Source organism: Struthio camelus, chromosome 30 (assembly GCF_040807025.1).
Source record: "Struthio camelus isolate bStrCam1 chromosome 30, bStrCam1.hap1, whole genome shotgun sequence".
Classification (NCBI taxonomy): domain Eukaryota; kingdom Metazoa; phylum Chordata; class Aves; order Struthioniformes; family Struthionidae; genus Struthio; species Struthio camelus.
This window is the reverse complement of record NC_090971.1, coordinates 2,506,541-2,526,327: the sequence shown is the minus strand read 5'-3', so window position 1 is coordinate 2,526,327 and position 19,787 is coordinate 2,506,541. Positions and strand designations below refer to the sequence as shown.

The 19,787-nt window shown below is 50.5% G+C and overlaps 1 protein-coding gene across 4 annotated transcripts; it reads left to right on the top strand.

Moving 5' to 3' along the window:
- The first annotated feature begins 65 nt into the window (after positions 1-65).
- SETDB1 (SET domain bifurcated histone lysine methyltransferase 1) lies at positions 66-19,731 on the top strand. 4 transcript variants are annotated; one of them, XM_068922463.1, is made up of 22 exons: positions 66-195; positions 2,055-2,277; positions 2,630-2,802; positions 3,292-3,329; positions 3,451-3,550; positions 4,014-4,181; positions 4,495-4,696; positions 5,976-6,049; positions 6,692-6,882; positions 7,799-7,928; positions 8,287-8,425; positions 11,024-11,182; positions 11,907-12,509; positions 13,027-13,143; positions 13,504-13,673; positions 14,601-15,217; positions 15,820-15,848; positions 15,974-16,106; positions 16,438-16,603; positions 17,115-17,326; positions 18,066-18,154; positions 18,833-19,731. In XM_068922463.1, the coding sequence occupies exons 2-22, from the start codon at positions 2,066-2,068 to the stop codon at positions 18,948-18,950; spliced, it is 3,840 nt and encodes a 1,279-aa protein (XP_068778564.1). In that variant the 5' UTR covers positions 66-195; positions 2,055-2,065; the 3' UTR covers positions 18,951-19,731. The 4 variants fall into 4 exon arrangements, with proteins under 4 accessions (XP_068778564.1, XP_068778566.1, XP_068778563.1 ...); XM_068922465.1 differs by having other exon boundaries at positions 74-195; positions 1,979-2,277; positions 14,601-15,202; XM_068922462.1 differs by having other exon boundaries at positions 74-195; positions 1,979-2,277.
- The last annotated feature ends 56 nt before the right edge of the window (positions 19,732-19,787 follow it).

Genomic DNA, 19,787 nt, shown 5'->3' with positions numbered 1-19,787 from the left:
CCCGGGCTGGCGAGCGGCGGTCCGCCTCATGCGCATGCGCACTATCGTGTCTCTGCGCCGTGCCGGCCAGAGGGGGAGAATTGGGCTCCTTGGGCTGCCGTTACCGGAAGTGACGCCAGTGACTTCCGGCTCCCCCCCCCACCGCCTGCTCTCTAGTAATCGGGGTCGCGGCCGGCCCCGGGCCTTAGGGGTGAGGTGAGTGTGGCTGGCCCGGGGGGGGTGGGCCTGGGAGCGAGGAGGGGCTGTGAGGCGGGGGGCATCGGGGAGAGGGGGTCTAGGGGTGAGGAGGGGGCTGTGGGGCGGGGGGCATCAGGATGAGGTCTGTTGTGGGGCTGTTGGGGGCAAGGAAGGGGCTGTGGGGCAGGTAGTGCTGGAGTGGGGTTTGTGAGGCGATATTGGGAGTAAAGGGGCGCTATGGGGCAGGGGGAATCTGGGTGGGGGGTCCTAGGGGTGGTGATGGGGTTATTGGGGGCAAGGCGGGAGCTGTGGGGCAGAGGGTATTGATGTGGGAGGGATATTGGGGGTAAGGAGGCTGTAGGACTTGGGCTGTTGGGATAAAGGTTACTGGTGGTGCTGGTGCTTTTGGAGGCAAGGAGGGGGCTGTGGGGCAGGGGTTATTGGCATAGGGGATGTTGGGAGGTTGTGAGGGGATACAGAGGGTAATGGGGGCTGTGGGGCAGGGGAAATCTGACTGAGAGGTGCTGAGGCTGTGGAGGGATGTTGGGGTCGAGGAGATGGCTGTAGGGCAGGGGGTATTGGAGTGAGGGTATTATGGGACTGGGGGGGATATTGAGTGGTAAGGAAAGGGCTGTGGGACAGGAGGATATTGGTGTGAGAGGTGGCGTGGGACTGAGAAGATGTTTGGAGTGAGGAGAGGGTTTGAGAGGCAGTGGAACAAGAGATGGAGAGTACTGGGTGGGGGCGTAGGGGGTCTGTGGGGTAGGGGGTATCAACGGCTGGGAGTTGATAGGTGGTTGTGGGCATAGGGGAGCTGTGGGGTGAGAGAGTGTTAGGGTGAGGGCTGTGAGGCAGGATGTGTTGGCAGCTGAGGGACTGATGGAGGCTTGGGGCGGAGGAGGGCTGTGGAGGTATTGGGATGGGGGGCTGTGGGGAGGAGGAGCAGGGTATTGGGATGGGGTGCAGCTGGGGGCTGTTGGGCAGGGAGCTAGCTATGAGGAGGGCACTGGGGTGAAGATGGGGCCAGTGAGGGGGGTTGGGGAAATGGGGGGCTGTGGGGAAATTGGAGGTTTTTGGGGTGGTGGGAGTGGAGCTGGGAGGTGTGGGGGGTGGGGGAGAGGTATATGGGGCTTGCATCTGGGGATGGCCTGGGAGCAGCTGGGAGAGAAATGCTGTGGGGGAGAGAAATCTGGATGGGGCTGGAGCAGGGCAATGGGAGAGAGGGGGGAGGCCTGGGATGGGAGGTGGCATGGGGGAGCAGGAGAGTGAGGGAGGCTGGAGATAAGTATTTGCTTGGATGCAGACAGGGAGAGTGCAGGGAGAGATGAGAGAGGGGCTGCTGGCAGGAGAGCGGACTTGAATATAGAGGAGACTGCTCGCTTTATCGCCAGGCACAGAGCGAAGGGGGCCACAGGCTGCACACCTGGAGAGGGGAAGCCGCTGGGGCCCTCCCTGGGGCTGGGGATGGATGTTATAATGCTCTTTACATACCCTAGGAAGGAGAGGGATGGAGCTGTTCTGGGCTGCTGCTTGAAGGCGAAGCTGTAGCACAGACTGGGAGAGGTGTCTGCTTGGTTTTTCCAGGCCAGGCAGAGGTGTCCGAGAGTTGGGAACGCTTCGCAGGTGTTGTGGAGAAGAGGGTTAGCGTAAGGGTCTGGTATTCAGCAGGATCCATGCAGGGATCAGAGAAAATACTTTCTGCTTGTCCTAGGAGCCTTCAGCTCCGTGGGTCATTTGCACTTTGGTTATTTTTGGCTCTCTGTAATGCTGTCTTAACAGAATATATAACATAATCTTCCAGATCAGCTCTTAAAAGTGGAGGCTGTGATAGAGCCATAGAATCTTGCTGGGCTTTTCTCAGCTCCTTGTGGCTTCAGGTGCAGCAGAAATGGATTCCCAGGAGATCAAAGAGCTACAACAAGAAGTTATGGAGGAGCTAGGTATCTCCATGGAGGAGCTCCAGGACATCATTGACGAAGAGCTGGAGAAGTTTGAGTGTGTGAAGCAGAGGAAGCAGCAGCTGGAGGAGCTGGAGAAGTGCGTGAAGCAGAAGGAAGAGGAGGTGGCTCACGTCGACCGGCTCTTTGATGATGCTTCAAGGTGGGCGCACTTGGAATTGTGGCTGTGTGTCCAAGTCAGGCCTTGAAGGAGCAGAGGAGATCAGATGGCAGGGTCCAGTGTTTTGAGCACTGCCTGTTTCCCGTCCGTGTGCACTGATGCTGCAGTTCTTCGTCAGCTCACTTGTATGAGGTTCTTGAGGAACAGTTAAAATTATTCCTCATCCTGTGGCTTCGAATTCTTCGCACAAATACTCTTTCCTCACCTACCAATGGTTATATTTAATTAGCAGGTCTCCAGCAGCACCTGTTTGTTTCTGTGTTATTGTGGGATGTACAGCTGGGTTCACCTTGTCTTTTCCTGTCTCTGCTCCTCTTTTTTTTTTTTTCCCCAGAGCCATTGATAAATGTGAGATATTAGTAAAAGATCTGTACTCCAAGCTGGGCCTCCAGTATCGTGAGAGCAGTTCTGAGGACGAGGACTTGGCTGCTAAGGCCACAGAAGTGATCGAGATCCCAGATGAGGACGATGATGATGTCATGAGCATTGACTCGGGCTGGAAGCACAGTTCAGTATCCCGTTATGCTGCGTGGTGCTGAGGGGAGGGATGGACATACGAGCGTGTCCTGGAGGAGGAAGGGAATGAGTAGGGATCAGGGTGAAGATGTTGTAAAGTAGCCCATAAGCACTGTTGGTCCTTAAGCACAAGAGGATCAGAGAGGAAATGCCCTTGGCTTGTGCGAGGAACATCACCTCTTGCGTGGTCTGTCTGGGCCTGTAACTATTCCATGGCTCTTGAGTTAAGGTTTGTTCAGGTGCCGAGCTGGGACCTTTCCCTTTTTCTGTCTGCCTGATCGTTGTCCCGTCAAATGCTGCTTTTGCTCTGGGGAAGCTGCCTGTATGGCAGATCATGCACCTAGAAAGGATGGCTTAGTAAAAGTCTTAACTTGAGTGCATTTTCTGACAGGAATAGAGAAGTTTGACTTACCAGGAGGAGTGTTTCCTCCCCAAGAGATTTTAAACGACTTTTTTTTTTTTTTCCTTTGTTAAACATAGGTGATACTAGTCCCAGAATTGCAAAGGATCAGACTCTGGTGAGTTGGAAAAAACCTGATTGTAGTGTACTTCTGCAGTGAGGTTTTACTGGAGCTCTTGGGGCATTGTGTTTGGTGCAAAAGAGGTTCTTGTATTTTCTCTATCTTTTCTTCCCTTCAGCTACGGGAAGCCATGGCTGCAATGAGAAAGTCTGCCCAAGATGTTCAGAAATTTATGGATGCTGTGAACAAGAAAACAAATGCCCAGGATACACAAAAAGGTCAGTGCACGAGAGCTTCCCAAGGCTGACAACCATGGGCTGACACCCTCGTGTGTCCTAACCCTGGTCCTCTCTGAACCTTAAGCTTGTTGGTTTTCTTTCTGAAAAAGAAAATAATGGGAAGCTTTCAGCTTTTCTGAGGAAAATTTAAAAAAAAGGAGAGGGGAACCTCTAGTTTTCTACTTGCCTGCTGGGAATACCCATTAGGTTACACTGATTCCCAATTCCTATTTTGTTTGTTTATACCCTTTCCAAAAGCAAATACATACTCAGTTTCCATAACATGAAAGCTTTTTAGTGCTGTTAAACCTTACCCCCGATTACTCTGTCCAGTAAAACTGAGGTGCTTAGGCTGACTGAGGTAAAGGAAAGCAAGAATGACAAACGTTCTTCGGATCACATACGTAAGAGCCAATTTTTGAGCCATTTCCAACCCACCTTCTGGTGGCTGTTCTCTGGGTAGATGGACAGACCCCTCAGCATACTCCTGGCACTCTCCAGTCCGTGGGCTCTGCTGCTGCTGGGAGCGACCTCAGCAACGACGGTGACCTGAAGGTTGGCATGAGGATCTTGGGCAAGAAGAGAACCAAGACATGGCATAAAGGGACACTGATAGCCATCCAGACGGTCGGTACGTCGCACGCTTGCTGTTTTGTCATGGTGCTTGTGGCTTTAATGAGACTTTTGGGTGACTAATGTTGATGAGATTTGCAGTGTATCCCCACAGTGTCACCTGAAAAGAGGATCCAGTGAAAAGCGCTGGGCACTTGCATGATGTGAAAGCAGCACATCTCCATAATAATTTTTACCTTCCAAACTAATTTCTGAAAGGCTTTCAAATCCATTTTGAACTTGGATCATAAAGTAGCGTACATGGTATTAGATTTTTTTGTGTGTGAAATCACTTGCTTTTTATTGATCTTGCCTGTTGAAATGTCTTTCAGGTGCTGGTAAGAAGTATAAAGTGAAATTTGACAATAAAGGGAAGAGTTTGCTCTCTGGCAATCACATTGCTTACGACTATCACCCCTCACCTGAGAAACACTATGTTGGGAGCAGGGTTGTGGCAAAATACAAAGATAGGAATCAGGTTTGGCTGTACGCTGGCATTGTGGCTGAAACCCCAAACGTAAAGAATAAAGACAGGTATTAATTCTCCTCCATAGTGATGTACTTCTACCTAAAACAAAAAAAATATATATACACGTACACACACACATATATATATATATTTGCTATTGTGAGGGTTGAATTTTTTTCTCCCACTTCCAGGGACCTAGTTCTCAATGTTGTTTCTTAAGTTTTTCTTTTCTAAGAAAGCTCTGGGTGGAGCTTCTGTTCTATTACTCATATCCCTGAGTTAGAAATTGTATCTGGTAATTCATTCAAATTATCACACCAAATGTAAGTCTGCACTGCTCAAGGCATAAAACATGGCATTAGGAAATATGAGCCCCAGAAGTATTCAGTGCCAGCAACGTTGCCAAAGCACTTAAGGAAAAGAAACAACAGGTCTAAGGCAGTCCCTTTGGTTACGTGTAAATAAGGGGCAGGGCTTCTTCAGTGTTGTGGTTTAGACTTGTGGTCTTTCTGAGAAGATTCATAAAGGATATAGTCACCCTTCTTGGTTCAAATGTGGCTCTGCAATAAATGCCTAATTGCGTGAAGCTCTATCTGATAAGTGGTTAATAACTGAAAATGAACTACATTTATTAGTCATATTGCAAATGAACTCCTCCTGGCTAGACTGACTGTAAGGCTGATCTCTTGTAACGCGACCTTGATGAGGCTCCATATCCTAAAGCTATTATTCAGAAGTGCGTAGCACTAAGTGGATGCCGTATCCAGCCTTGTGGGTACACCCATTGGAGCTCCCTGTCCCCTGTGGGTGCTGAGGCCTCTTTTGTGTTCGCCTCCTGTGTGCAGGTGGAGCACTGGAGGTGTCCCCCAGCTCTCTCCTGAGGGCTCTGTTTGGGCGTGCCATCTCTGCTGCTGCTCTGTCCCAAAAGCTCCAAAAATATCTTTGTAGAGATTAGGAGCAGCTAAACTGCCTTTCTTCTTCCCCGAGCCCCTGTGATGTGGGGTGCAGAGGGAATCTGGAGCTGGAGGGAGAGGTCCTGGCTATGCTGTGCTGTGAGGGGAGCCTTTGAGCAGCCTGTCATTGCCTTCAGGAGCACAGGGATAACTTGGGGCTGGGTGAGAGCTGTTCTGAAATGACCTGGGGAAATGGCAGTGCTGGAAAGCTCCTGAACTCCTCCTGGAAGGGATGGTTGCTTCTTTCTGTTCTTGTTTTTTGTATCTGATTTGAAGAGGGCCTTTGTGACTGGCAGAACAAGGAGGGAGGTTCTCCACTGTTATTGTATGACTGAAGCATTAAGGCATTTCTAATTACAACTTCCAACACTTGCTCTTTGCTGTGCTGCAGGTTCCTGATCTTCTTTGATGATGGCTATGCTTCGTACGTCAAGGAGTGGGAGCTGTACCCAATCTGCAGGCCACGTGAGTGATCTCTGCCCCTCCTTTGTCCTAACGTTGAAATTATTTGGAGTGGCTTTGGGTATAAGAGAGAGCTTGACTCCAGTGGTGGTTATGAATGACCCCTTTTAGCGCTATGCCTGCAAAGCAAATCTTTACATATGAAGCTGGAGGAAATAGGGGCTTATTACGTGCAGAGTGAATGTGCTGTGGCTCCTTGTACTCCAGATGCATTAAGGTGGCTGTACTGATGTCCTGCTACTCAACCAGTGCAGGCTTTAGGAGGTCAAACTAAGCAGTGATGCTCCTTCCTTCTGACCCCAGTTTAGGAGTGTAGAAAGGCCAGGGTTTCTGAGCTTTAGATCCCAGTGCATGCATGGATTGCCCTAGGAGCCTTGGATGTGAGTGTGTCAAGTGGCAGGCAGAGGTGATCAAAGATGAGAATGAATTTCAGTGGGATTGGTACTGCATTAACAGGATGTGGTTCTGTAATGCTTCCTGGGCATGTGATATGTTTGGAGCCTGTTGCTCCTAGTTGATTGATTGCTCTTATGAAAAAATCCATGAGAGATCTCTTTAAAAAAGAGTCAATGATGTTCTTTGTTTAAAAAAACAACAACAACAACGACAGTCTTCCCTTTCTCCCCTCTATGCCTTTCTGAACAGTTAAGAAGACTTGGGAAGATATAGAGGATGTGTCCTGTCGCGATTTCATTGAGGAGTACATCACAGCCTACCCCAACCGTCCCATGGTGCTGCTGAAGAATGGCCAGCTGATCAAAACGGAGTGGGAAGGGACCTGGTGGAAATCCAGAGTGGAAGAAGTGGATGGCAGTCTGGTCAAAATCCTCTTCCTGGTATGGCAGCTTTCCCTCTCCCATTAGAGGGAGAAGGAAAATTCAATTATGGGGACTGAGGGCTTGTTACTTCCCTTGCTGGTTGGGCTGGCCAAATCCAGTTTCCTTGCTAATGCCAGACAGAAACTTGGAGTAAGCAGGTGTTTTGCTTACTGTGCGTTGACATGAAGGTGAGACTCTTCCATTTGCATGAAAAAGCTTCAAAAGACCTTTAAAGCATGTGTAAAGCCTGAAAGCGCAGGAGCAAAAACTGTAAGTAATAGACGAACAAGAAACAAAATCCATCTTCTGCAGGTGATTCTGTCCTGATTCCTTTCTTGCTGTGACGCCTCCTAGCAATCTCTTCCGTCCAGGTACAAATACTGATGAGAAAAGCTGAGCAGAAGCTGCTGATACTCTGCTTGCTCAAATTCTGTAGATTGCAGAAAGGGAACAGACTCATTCACTATCTGTCCCCACTTGGCTCCCTTCCTGTCTAGATAACTGCACAGCCGCTGGGGTTGAGGAAGATGTTGTACATTTGCAAGCTTCACCTCAGTGTCCTCGAGTAGATACTGTTTGTGCAGAGCAGTTGTGTCCCAAGAGAGCCTGATTTCTCCGACAGTGTCTTGTTAGTTGTTGTGCAGAGAACAGAAGTGGATTTAAAGTTTGCGGTCTTGGTATGGGGCCTCTTTCTAGCCTGCAGATTGAGCTGAGCTTGTATTTTGTGTTCCCCTGGGTATATTGAATTACTTACTGCCTCTATCCTCCCTTGGCTCTATGGTCTTACATGAGCCTTCAGGAGAATGCTTTGCCCTCTCTCCATTTAGTTCTGCCTACTGTAAAAGCATCATTGCTGTCTCCTAGTCCCATGCTATGCCTCTAGCAAGCTTTGGCCATAGGTGCTGTGAGCGTTGCGTTCTTCTCTCTGCTGCAGGATGACAAACGCTGTGAGTGGATTTACCGGGGTTCTACACGCCTCGAGCCCATGTTCAGCATGAAAACCTCCACAGCCTCCACCCAAGAAAAGAAGCAAAGTGGACAAGCGAGGACTCGTCCTAATGTCGGTATGTGACATCTTTCTTTTTAATGTGTGTTCTGGGACTCAAATACTTTTGCTCAAGGGAAAAAAAAAAAAAAACTTGCAGAGATCTAAGATGTGCAGTGACCTTGAGCAACTGGTGTAAATGTGATGCAGCAAAACTAGACTGCAGTTGTGTGTCTCACTGTTTGGTGAGACTGGCTGTGATTCGGAGCTCAGCCGATGGCCTAGTTTTATTTCTGAGGGCCTCGGATTTGGTTACCTTCAGGGACTGAACCAATGTTTTGTGGCTGGTGCAACAAACTTTGGTTGATGCAGAGACTTTTCTTGTTGATGCTCTGTGTGGATATTTCTTTTTTTTTTTTCTTGCCATTCCCCACTAGGTGCTGTCAGAAGCAAAGGGCCTGTAGTACAATATACGCAAGATTTAACAGGAGCTGGTACTCAGTACAAACCTCTAGAGCAAATGCAAGCAGCCTCGCTGGCTGCACGGTCCGTTTCTCCACAACCTGCTGAGATGGAGTAAGTACTTCAGTCAGTTCTCTGCTTGCACCGTTAACTCCTTTGCGTTTCATCTTCAGCGCTCAGCTTTTTCAGTCTCCACCCTTTCCATGTAGAGGAATCCTCAGGTACAGGTTTCCTCCATGACTAGGCTTGTTTCCTGGTTACACAAATAGTTTTTAGTCGTGCTTCTGTGGGAAACTGTAGATAAAGGCTGCTGGATGAGTAACTGGGGTGGGAGAGCTGACGACCCAGCTCCCCTTGAGCCAGATGCCCTGTCCTTACCTAGGGCTAAAGCTTAGTGTATTTCCAAGTTAGACAGTTTGCTGCTTCTCTTCTGAAAATCTGAATTGCTCCCTCGTGTCACGATCCAGGCACTGGCCCCCGGCTGCCTTGCATTCCTCCGTTTGGACTGACCTGCTCGTGGACCTCAATGACTTACAAGGCCCTCAGAACTCAGGATCAGTGGTTGGTCTTGATGGTCACGGACCAAACCTGATAAAGCTAAGCTACAGCCAAGTCGCACACGTGCCTCCAGCCGCCGGGGGCCCAAGTGAGATGCTCTCGGAGGTGCGGGCTATTGCCGAAGGAGGCCTGGATGAGAGAGGAATTCAGCCTTGGGATGAAGAGAGCATGTTCGAGAACACCGGGGTACCTGAGCATGTGCTCTGGGACTTTAATAACTTCCTAGGGGAAAGAGATGCTGACTTGGTTCATTTTTGTCACCAGTGTGGATTTCCCATCCGAATTTATGGTCGTCTGGTTCCCTGCCAGCATGTCTTCTGCTGTGACTGTGCCTTGCTGCATGGGCAAAAGGGAGAAAGGAGGTGTCCAAGCTGTGATGAACCTGTGCAGCGAGTGAAGCTTTATTCACCAGATTCCCTCTAGGTGTAGCAGGATGTGAGAAAGCTCCTCCACCCCTAGCCTCCATTCTTGGGAGTGGGTTCTCCAAGCAGCAGTGCAATATGATCCCTTCTGCCCCAGAACGTGGGAGCCAAGTAGGAAATGTTCCTCCTGTGCCATTCTGACCAAGACTGGAGAATCAAAGCTGTAGCCTTATTCCTTGTTTCCTTTGTAGCCAAGAAGAGGGCTGATGCTGAAGGAGGTCTGTTCCAGTGTGAGAAATGGACTCCTCCTCCAGTGTGAGAAATGGCAAATGGCTCCTCCACCGTCAGTCTAGGGTCCCATCTGTGAACAGAGGAAGAGCTGGGGCTGTCTCTTTAACGCTAGGGCATCCTGAGCTGTTGCGGGCGTAGGAAGGATGTGCAATAGTACAGCACGTGGACAATAAAGTCGGACTGCCGTGGTCTGCCAGTCTGCAGTCTCACTGCTGCCTTATCTCTCCTTTTCCATTTAACAGTCTTTGTAGCAGTTATAAGAAACACTTTCCCCATCCCCCTTACCCTCCACTGTGGCTTTGACTGTAGGATCCTGCTGTCAGATCAAATATAAGCAGACAGAGCTCGAACTGCAGCCATTTCCCTGCCTTGCTATTAAGTAACAAACTGCTTAAAGACAGCTGTTTTTAACATTGACTGAAGGCAGTGTACTATATCCGTGTTGCTGCTGTCCCAAGGAATACTGTTCGGTTAAAAATACGTTGTTTTTAGGTAATTAAAACTTGAGAGAATGGTTTCTTCACTGCAGTGTTTTGTTTACTCTGAGGAAGGCCTGGTTCTCTTCTCTCTCTCGTCTTTCACCTCCAGGTTCTTATATGGTGCCAGGGACTGCTCGCAGCCGTTTCTGACTGTTTAAAGCCTGTTGACAGAAGCATTTTTCTCTTGCTCTTGAATGTGTGAGATGTATTTTTAATGCCTTGCTTTGAAGGCAGACATGTGCAGAAAGTATTGTTCCCCCCCTCCCCCCTGCTCTCCCTGCCTCTTCTCTTTCTGCCCTGAAAAAACAGTGTCACTCCACTTGTTTGAAAACCAGTGGCTGGTGTGGGATGTTTTCTGTTTAATCTGTTTAAATGGTCTGAAAACCTCTGCCACTGTTTTCTTGGAGCGTGAGGACTACTGCCCTCCAAGCGCCTCCTGCCTTCCCGATGTTGTGTATCGGGCTGCAGAGGGTGTTGGGAGCCCCTCGTAGCCCTCATTTTGTCAGTGATGTTGTTATGTTCCCTTCTATAATCTTATCTTGTAACTTGGTATGGACAAGAGAGTCCTCTATATTCCTTATTCCTCCCACTGGTCTGTACTGTAGCACTGACTGACTCTGTAAGCTCTTGTTTCTGCCACTTCAGGGGTCTCTTCGTGTCCTGCTTTCGTCCAGCTTCCTGAAGCGAAGGCCTCAGATGTCCTTGCTGTTCCCCCTCTCACCTGGCTATGGCTAACCTTTAAATAAATAGCGCTATGTCAGGAGTCACTTTTAAATGTAGCTGTGTCCTGGCATTTGTTTGGGACTGCTGCGGGGTTACTATAGCAGGAGCAGTCAGAGATGAGCTGATTTTCACTGTTCTCAGGAAAGATCTACTTGGTTTCTCTTGGTGTCTTGGATGGAGGACTGCTGCTAACTTTCATGGGGGAGGGTTGTTTTGGCTGCCTCTGCCTGTCCCAATCCTACCAGTTGTGTGAGTGTGTACGTCTTGTGAATCACCTCCCTGCTTCTTCCCTTGCGCAGAGGCTCCGACAGCCAGCTGGCCCAGTCTAGAAAGCAAGTGGCCAAGAAGAGCACTTCCTTCCGTCCTGGCTCCGTGGGCTCTGGGCAGTCCTCGCCTGCTTCGCCTGTCCTAAGCGATACGCCGCCTGCGGGAAGGACTGGCACATCCCAGCAGCATCGGTAAGCAAAGTCTTGGCTAGTTCATTCTTCATGCAAAAGCAGCAAAGTCCCTGGGTCCTTGTGAGGGCTAGCAGTGCTAATACAGATTTGAGGCTCAGTTGTTTTAGTGCAGGTCTGCTTCGTTACAGGCTGAACACCTTTTATTTGCCAGCTTGTCCACTCCAGAGCATTTGTCCTTCTCTTACCTTGTTCTCCCTCCCAAAGAGCGGTTATGTTTTGTTGTTGGCTTGAGCTTGAAGGGTCTCTTATCAGTTCTTAACAGTGCTTAGCCCAGTGGAGTCCTCACCAGAGCCTCTGAACCTGCTTGTTTCTACATGACTCCTGTTTCCATGAGCTCTCTGGGGCTGTGGGGAAGCTGGTAATAATGTAAATCTGCAGGTGGCTTTTCCACAGGGGTGGTATTTGTGGCAAGCAATCCCCAACACAGAAGCCGTTGATCCTTCTTCTGAGACCACAACCAATTTGCTTCTGCTTCCTTAGCTGTGGTTTTATTGGTCTTCTGCTGCTGGTAACACCCCTTTTGGGACTGCTTTGCCCTGTTTCCAGGAGGATGCAGGGGCTTATGTCAAATTGGACTAAGCAGCAAACCCAGCAAGGTGTCTCAGTGTGTATCTAGCAGCAGCTTTCATAGGAATTTGGTGCCTAAATCCCTTGGAAGATCCAGGCGAAAGCACTGCTCTTCCCTAAGCTAAGGAGGCTTGGGGTATCTCTCTTCCTGTACCAGGTTGTCCAGTGGCCAGGCGGGCACAGGCACAGCACAAGCCTTCCACGGCATGATGGACCGTGTCCCCAACGAGCCCTCGTACCGAGCCCCGCTGGAGAAGCTCTTCTATCTGCCGCATGTCTGCAGCTACACCTGCTTGTCCCGTGTCCGCCCCATCCGCAGCGATCAGTACCGCAGCAAGAACCCCCTGCTCATCCCACTGCTCTATGACTTCCGACGGATGACAGCCCGCCGACGGGTTAACCGCAAGATGGGCTTCCATGTCATCTACAAGACACCATGCGGGCTGTGCCTGCGAACCATGCAGGAGATTGAACGCTACCTTTTTGAGACAGACTGCGACTTCCTTTTCCTGGAAATGTTCTGCCTGGACCCCTACGTGCTGGTGGATCGCAAGTTCCAGCCCTACAAACCCTACTACTACATCGCGGACATTACCAAGGGCAGGGAGGACGTTCCCCTGTCCTGCGTCAATGAGATCGATAACACCCCGCCTCCGCAGGTGGCCTACAGCAAAGAGCGCATCCCAGGCAAAGGGGTTTACATCAACACCAGCTGGGAGTTCCTCGTGGGCTGCGACTGTAAAGACGGCTGCAGAGACAAGTAGGTGACGCCTTGCGTGCTGCAGTGTCTGTACTGCCTGCCCTGATAACAACCTTTGTCTGACTCAGCTGAACAAACTCTGTGGTATTTGGTGAGGAGATCAGGTAAATCCTTACTTGATGCTTTCAGCCTCCCAGTAAGCCATAGTGCTGTGTGGTGACTATCAGTACTATTCCTCCAGCCATCATGGCAAAGCTGGGCCCTCACTGTCTTGTATTTGTCCAGTCTTTTTAATTTTTCTCCTCTCTTCATGCTTTTGGTTTTCACTGTGCCCTACAGCAGCTAGTTCTGCTGTTTTAAACCTGTGTTGTGCAAAAGCTCTTCCTTGCGGGTGGTCCAAGACTTGCTCTACTTTGTGCCCACGCAGCCCTAGTGGGTCGTAGGTTTGACTCTGGGTTGAGTCCTGTGTGCCTGTCTTTCCTCATATATGCATGCAGAAAAATGTGACTTTTTTCCTTCCTGCAACACGGGTGTGTAAAACTAACCTTTGGGCATGGGTGGGTTTTTCTGTCTCTAGATCAAAGTGTGCTTGTCACCAGCTGACGGTCCAGGCGACTGGCTGCACCCCAGGTGGGCAGATCAACCCCAATTCAGGGTACCAGCACAAAAGGCTGGAAGAATGCCTCCCAACAGGGTGAGTAAAGCTGTGCTGTCTCCTTCTCTTGCGAATATCAGCCCCAGAAAGTTGGCCTTCGATGCTTTCGGGCAGTATTTCCTAAGAGCTAAATGCAGATTCTAGAAAACTTGCTTCTATTCTCGATTCATCTGCTAATTCATGACCCAGGCTCTCTATCCATTACTGTACTATCCAGCAGCTACGCTGACTCTTTCCCTATTCTGCTGAGCTTTAAGCCAGTGCTGTTGCTGAGCTCTCGGCCTGCTGCAGGTCCCTCTGCAGCATTACTGGCACAACACCGAATCTTGAGATGTGGCTTTTCTTAAGGGAAGATAATTCAGGTCCCAGAGAGAGGTGTCACTGTTCTCCCTTTTTCAGAGTTTACGAGTGTAACAAGAGGTGCAAGTGCAACATTAACATGTGCACCAATCGCTTGGTCCAACATGGGCTCCAAGTTCGGCTGCAGTTATTCAAGACGCAAAACAAAGGCTGGGGCATTCGCTGCCTTGATGATATTGCCAAAGGCTCTTTTGTCTGCATCTATGCAGGTAGGATCTTACGCTGCTGAACAAGTAGGTGGAAACCTCTTAGTTTTAAAACAGGTAAACAGGTGCTGTGCATGAAAAGTCTTTGCTGAGCCAGTGCCCTTCTTGGCGGTCACATGTATTCATCTATGAAACTGGTTTCTTTTGCTTAAGTAGGGGTATGGGGGAATAAGGATCGAAAAGACCTGGTTGTGTCAAGTCTGAGTGAGGCCTGAGACCTCGGCTTTGTTTATCGCAAAATGCAAACCCAGCAGAATGGGTGTGAAGCTCTTCCTGTGCATGTTAAAGGGACAGGAGAGTGAAAACCTAACTGCTGAACTTGCAGCACTGCGATTTCCTGCCTGATGCCCCTTACCCAGCTCTTAAACGAGATGCTGCAGAAACCTGTGAGGCTGCAGTGCCAGTGTCGAGAGAAGTGCTCACATCCCCAGAGCTGTTTTTGCACAGTTAGAGTGAATCAACAGATACCTGCTTCCTGTTTATACCAAACCAGTCCCTGGGACATCCACGCAGGCCAATAAAATGCAGAAGTTGTACCGCATGGTTGCGTTAACTCTGAAAAGGAACTAACCGTGGGCATCGTCTGAGTTCTTGCACTTTGGTTTCTTACCCTTAACATTGCCTCTATGCTACACCCTAACCTCCAGCCAAAAGCTTTCAGAGGAAAAGGCAATCGCCCTGTTTGAATTGCCGTTTAGAGACTTCCTTCTTGAAAGCCTGGATGTTAAAGGGGCCTGCTGTAGATCAGCCACATGCTTGAGATTGTCATCACTTTGAGTGGGGGAGTAACATGTTGCCCTAAAGCTGGGCTGGAAAAGGATAAGATGGTGTCAGCCCTGTTTGCGCCTCCCTGAGCCTTTGGGGAAGATAAAATTTGTGTGGGGCAGGAATGTCATCGCAGGAAAACTCACAGCTTGTTTCCCCTCCCAGGGAAAATCCTCACTGATGACTTTGCTGACAAAGAGGGGTTAGAGATGGGCGATGAATACTTTGCGAACCTGGATCACATTGAGAGCGTGGAGAACTTCAAGGAGGGCTATGAGAGCGATGCAAAGTGCTCTTCTGACAGCAGTGGGGTGGACCTCAAGGATGAAGAGGAGGAGAACACAGGCACTGAGGAGCAGGAGGAGTCCAATGAGGACAGCTCCGATGACAATTTCTGCAAGGATGAGGACTTCAGCACCAGCTCGGTGTGGCGCAGCTACGCCACGCGACGGCAGACCCGGGGCCAGAAGGAGAATGGGCTGTCGGAGACAGCCTCCAAGGACTCTGGGCTCACCCGGCAAATCAGCCACGATGAGACAACGGTGGCTGCCTCCTGTAAGCTGCCAGTGTCTGAGGAAACCTCCAAGAACAAAGTGGCCTCGTGGCTGAGCTCCAACAGCATGGCTGACAGCTTCCAGGACAACGACAGTGCCTCCTCCTTCAAGATGAGTGAAGGTGGTGAAGCCAAGGCCTGCAAAACAGAACTGCCTGGTGAGAGAGAGAAAGCCTCCACTTCTGGCCTGGGTGACGTGGATGGAGAGTCAAAGGTGTCGAAGAAAGATGTAAGGGAGAGCTGTGGGGCTGGGATATGAGCATTGCCCCCTGCCTTTATGGATGGGGGAACTGAGGCACAGATACATGCCTTAGCTGTGCTCTTGCTCAAATCCCTGCTCTATCTGTACAGCTTGACTAAGTCAAACTGTGGTGCTGTTTGGTGTCTGTCCCCCTGCCCTGCTTATGTGACCTTTGCCGCTGTGGTACTTGTGGGGTAGGGAGAGGCCTTTCCTCTTCCTGGGGAAAGTGGTGGCACAAAGCATTCACCTACGTGCCCTGGGGCACTATGTGCCTGCGCAGAGGGTGCGCAGCCCTGAGGGAGGGAGCCATCTGCAGTCTGGCTAGGTACCTGAGGTGGGGTGGGGAGCAAAGGATGGCATCCAGACAGGGTTGGGGACAGTGGGGAGGTTGTCCCTGCCTGTTACATTCTGGAGAAGGGACTCAGAGACCCAGCGTGTGGGTGGGAATGGTGAGTTTGGGTGCACCAAACTGAGAGATGGGGACAGCCTGCTTCTCTCACCCAGGCTGGTATTTTGGGAGAGTTTCCACAGCAGGGCTGAAGGATGCTTCAAAAGGGAGAGATTTTAATCTGCAATTCTCCCCTCTGCAGGACCCTGAAGACCCAAACAAACTTCCCGGGTAAGGTTCCTTAAATTGTACTTTCCTGCCTTTTATTTACACATTTGCCTTGTTATTGTCCATTTGTCTGTGGACAGACCCACTAGGATACGCGAGTGTGACCTGTTCTTGTTTTTACCCCACAGGCTAAGTGACTTGGGAAGGATGTATGGCTACAATCCGAGCCCACCCAAACTGGAAGGGATCCGGAGGCCGACGAGCAAAACTGCCCTGCTCCAGAGCAGACGGCACTCTGTCCCCCTGCAGCCCTCCACGGATGTAAGAACTGATCGTTTGGGCTTCAGGCAGGGGTCGGAGGGGGTGGGCCGGGCTCTGCCTTATGGCCCAAAACTGGTTTGATGAAGGCCTCAAACCTTCCTTCACGTGCTTTGTGTGCCACTTTCATGCTCAGCAGGGCTGGCAGTTTGCAATTGCTATTTCCTGGGGAATTGTAAGTTTCTTTAGACAGCGAGGATCCTAGTTGGTTCTGAAAGCCCAAGGAATGGGGCAGTTTGGTTTCAACTGGGAAAAGGGGAGCCTTGAACATTGCTTGGAGAGCGATGGAAGGAGGCTCCTGCTGTGCTCAGGAGCTGTTAATGCCTTTCTGCAGGACGTGCTGACCCTGTCGAGCAGCACAGACAGCGAGGGGGAGAATGGGCAGGCAGCAGGAGGGCAGGCCCCAGGCACCACCAATGACAGTGATGACATCCAGACCATTTCTTCGGGCTCTGAGGAGGAGGAAGTGGATGACAAGAAAAACCCCTCATCTGGCTCAGGTGAGGACAGCTGCAGTTTGCTGGGGGAGGAACTGAGGCTGAGAACAGAAAGTGCAAAGTTACAGCAGAGAAATTGGTCAGAAACCACCAGGAAGGGCTAACAAGGAGCTGCCCATGGTTGCAGGGCACAGCTGTGAGTACTGCATATCCTGCTCCAAACGCCTCTGAGCTGAAGTCTAACAGCTGAGGCCTCAAGTTTCCCCAGGTCCTGTTTGAGACTTAACTTTGCAAAGCCAGGCCTCAAGCACTAGTTAATTGCAAATATGTAGGAAAGAGCAATCATTTGAGGCTGGTTGGGTGGGTTTCCAGGCGCTGCTGCGTAGAATGGAGACCTGGCAGGATTCCCAGGGACCATCCCAGTGTGGTATCTTAGATCTGAGCTAGGATCAGTGTCCGTAAGGGTTTCATTTTGTGTGAAAGGGGCTGATGTCTTGGAGTCTTGCAATAGTGCTGCTTGCCCTTTGAGAGAAGGAAAGGGAAGGCAGCAGCGTTTGCTCCTCTGTCGTGGCAGGTCCGGTTAAGAGGCAGGTGGCGGTGAAATCCACCAGAGGCTTTGCCCTGAAATCAACTCACGGGATCGCCATCAAGTCGACTAACATGGCAGCAGCCGACAAGGGTGAGAGTGCTCCTGTCCGCAGGACCACTCGCCAGTTCTACGATGGAGAGGAGTCCTGTTACATCATTGATGCCAAACTGGAGGGGAACCTGGGCCGGTACCTTAACGTGAGTCACTGCCCTCGGCAGCTGGCATGCTACACTCAGGGTGCAGTGTTGGTTAGGAGCTGATCTCTCTGCCACTAGGGAGACCTCCTTGGAAGAGCACAAGTGGCTGTTTGCTGCTATCTAGGCAAGATTTTGGACATAATATTTATCCCTGCTGCCTGCTCTCATGTCTGCAGTTCACTTCTTTACTCAGATGAATTGTGAATCGCAGGCAAACCTGTCTGTCTGTACCTTGCTTCGAGGCAGGGAATAGAAGCCCTGGAAATAGGGGAAGAAAGGGGAATCTTTTAGTATTCTTGGCAGCTGGGGAGGGAAAGGGACACCTTTGGGGTGATTCTGCTGCCTTGGGATGGGGTGACCTGCCCTTTGGGAAGGCCTTTTCCTCCCCAAGTCTGGATAAGCACTGGGAAGAGCTGGATTAGGCAGGAAGATTTCCCCTCACAAGAAGAGAAATGGGGGGGCTGTTCCAGCTCCATGTCACGTGGTAAGCAGGATGGACAAGTCAGTCCTTCCAGTGACCGTTACCTTTGCTAGCATGCATCTCGTGACTCATCCCTGGTCACGCAGGGCACAGGCAGGGGAGGGAGGGAGCGGCTCCTGTTTCAGCAGGCTTATGCTGGATGCAGCGGTCGAATCAGGAATGCTGTTGTTTAAAAAGGCTCATGTTCACTGCCAGCTGATTTGTGTCCCTCCCGACGCAGGAACTTGCTCACTGCTTTTCTCTCTGGTATCTTTGCAGCATAGCTGCAGTCCAAACCTCTTCGTGCAGAACGTTTTTGTGGACACACATGACCTCCGTTTCCCTTGGGTCGCCTTCTTTGCTAGCAAGTGAGTCACAGAGTGCTTGGGCCAGGGCAAGGGTGCGTGGGTGGGTGGCTGCCCCCCCCGCCCAAAGTTCGTGGGGGCTTGGCTGGGCCTGGCTCCTTGGCAGGAGCTGTGTGACTATGTGGCTGTTTCCCACTTCTGGTAACTGCTGCCCAGTTTCATACTGGCCCAAGCAGGGAGAAGAGGTTTGGAGGTAAGTTTGGGCAAAGACATCTCTACCTGTGAGATGTCTGGTGTGATTTGCATCAGTTTCATGCCTTTCTAAAGCTGGGAGAAATAAGCACAGAGCAGGTGGCTGTCTGCATTGTTTGAATCGCAAACAGCGGAAGCGTGAGCATCTACCTTGCAGGCAGCTCCTGGTAGTGATGGATCCCTGCTGTGTACCTCTGGGGGGGGGTGCTGAGAGTACAGTGTTGTGGCTTCGCAGAGGCATAGCAGTGATTCAGTGGGGAACTTTGTCCCTTGCTCGCTGCAGAGCCAAACACACACCTGCTCTGGCTGCTTCACCCTTGCCCTGAGGGAAGCTGGACTGCGCTATCCTGTCCAGACCTGCCCACGTGCCTGTATGTAAGCACTGCTCTTTGCTAGCAGGGGCTTAGCCTTTTTCTGGAACAATCTCTTCTCCCAGTCTATGCAGGACTGGCTTTGCAAGACGCTTGCCTGCTTGTTCTTTCTTCCCAGGAGGATACGAGCCGGCACGGAGCTGACGTGGGATTACAACTATGAAGTGGGCAGTGTGGAAGGCAAAGAGCTGCTGTGCTGCTGCGGGGCTATCGAGTGCCGAGGGCGGCTGCTGTGAGCCCAGCAGCACTTCCCAAATGCTTCGGGGTGGGGGAGCCTCAATCCCTCTGGAGCGCAGGCCTCATCCTGGCTTGCCCTCTGCCCCATGTGTGACACTTTGTGAGGGTAAAGTACTGTATAGCATCTAAGGAGAGGGTGTTTAATAGTAACTGTTACAAAGCGGAGCATGATGGCTTTGAGTTTTCCTGTTCACTTGAAAATGATGGCAGCAGATGGACAAGGACCAGAGGCTTAACCCCGGCCTGATGCATGTGTGTGCAACAGCTGCAGAGGGCAGGTGACAGCCAAACCAGTTATCTGCAGACTGAGCTTTGCTTTTACTGTGCCTGGGGGCTGCAGCAGATCTGCCACAGGATGCTTTGTCTCTTGTTAGTGCAGGAAAGGACATAAGCCAAGCCGTTACTAGCGGTGGTGAACTAGCTGACATGCAGCTATTCCTGCTCTCCTCAAGCTCTCTACTAAATTTAAGACACAAACCTCTGAGCAGCTACTGTTAGTGCTGGCTTGCTGCCTATAAAGGTAATTCCAGGGGGAAACAGTTCACAGAGCCTCCAGGAACACATTTCACTTTTGGGACTGGGCAGTTGCTGACCCAATGGCCTTGGGAACAGCCTGGGAGGGAATGAGGACAGTGGAAGTAAGCCCAGCATGGACTAATCTGGCTTTAGAGCAAGGACCTGTGACTTTAGGTGGAAAAAAAATATATCTTTCTCCAACCCTGAGATAGTAGAAAGAATCTTTTCACTGTTAAAAAGCAATAAAGGTTTTTTTTGTTTTTCTTTTTTGTTTTTTTTTCTTTAAAAACTGTCTTAAAACCCAGCTTTTTCTGCCACAA

What these genes read in the sequence shown, in the direction of transcription:
- SETDB1 (XM_068922463.1), top strand. Translation starts at nt 2,066, where the DNA reads ATGGATTCCCAGGAGATCAAAGAGCTACAACAAGAAGTTATGGAGGAG. An exon ending in GAGGACTCGTCCTAATGTCG is followed by an intron (nt 7,929 to 8,286) that starts GTATGTGACATC and finishes ATTCCCCACTAG; the next exon opens with GTGCTGTCAGAAGCAAAGGG. An exon ending in CAAAGGTGTCGAAGAAAGAT is followed by an intron (nt 15,218 to 15,819) that starts GTAAGGGAGAGC and finishes TCCCCTCTGCAG; the next exon opens with GACCCTGAAGACCCAAACAA.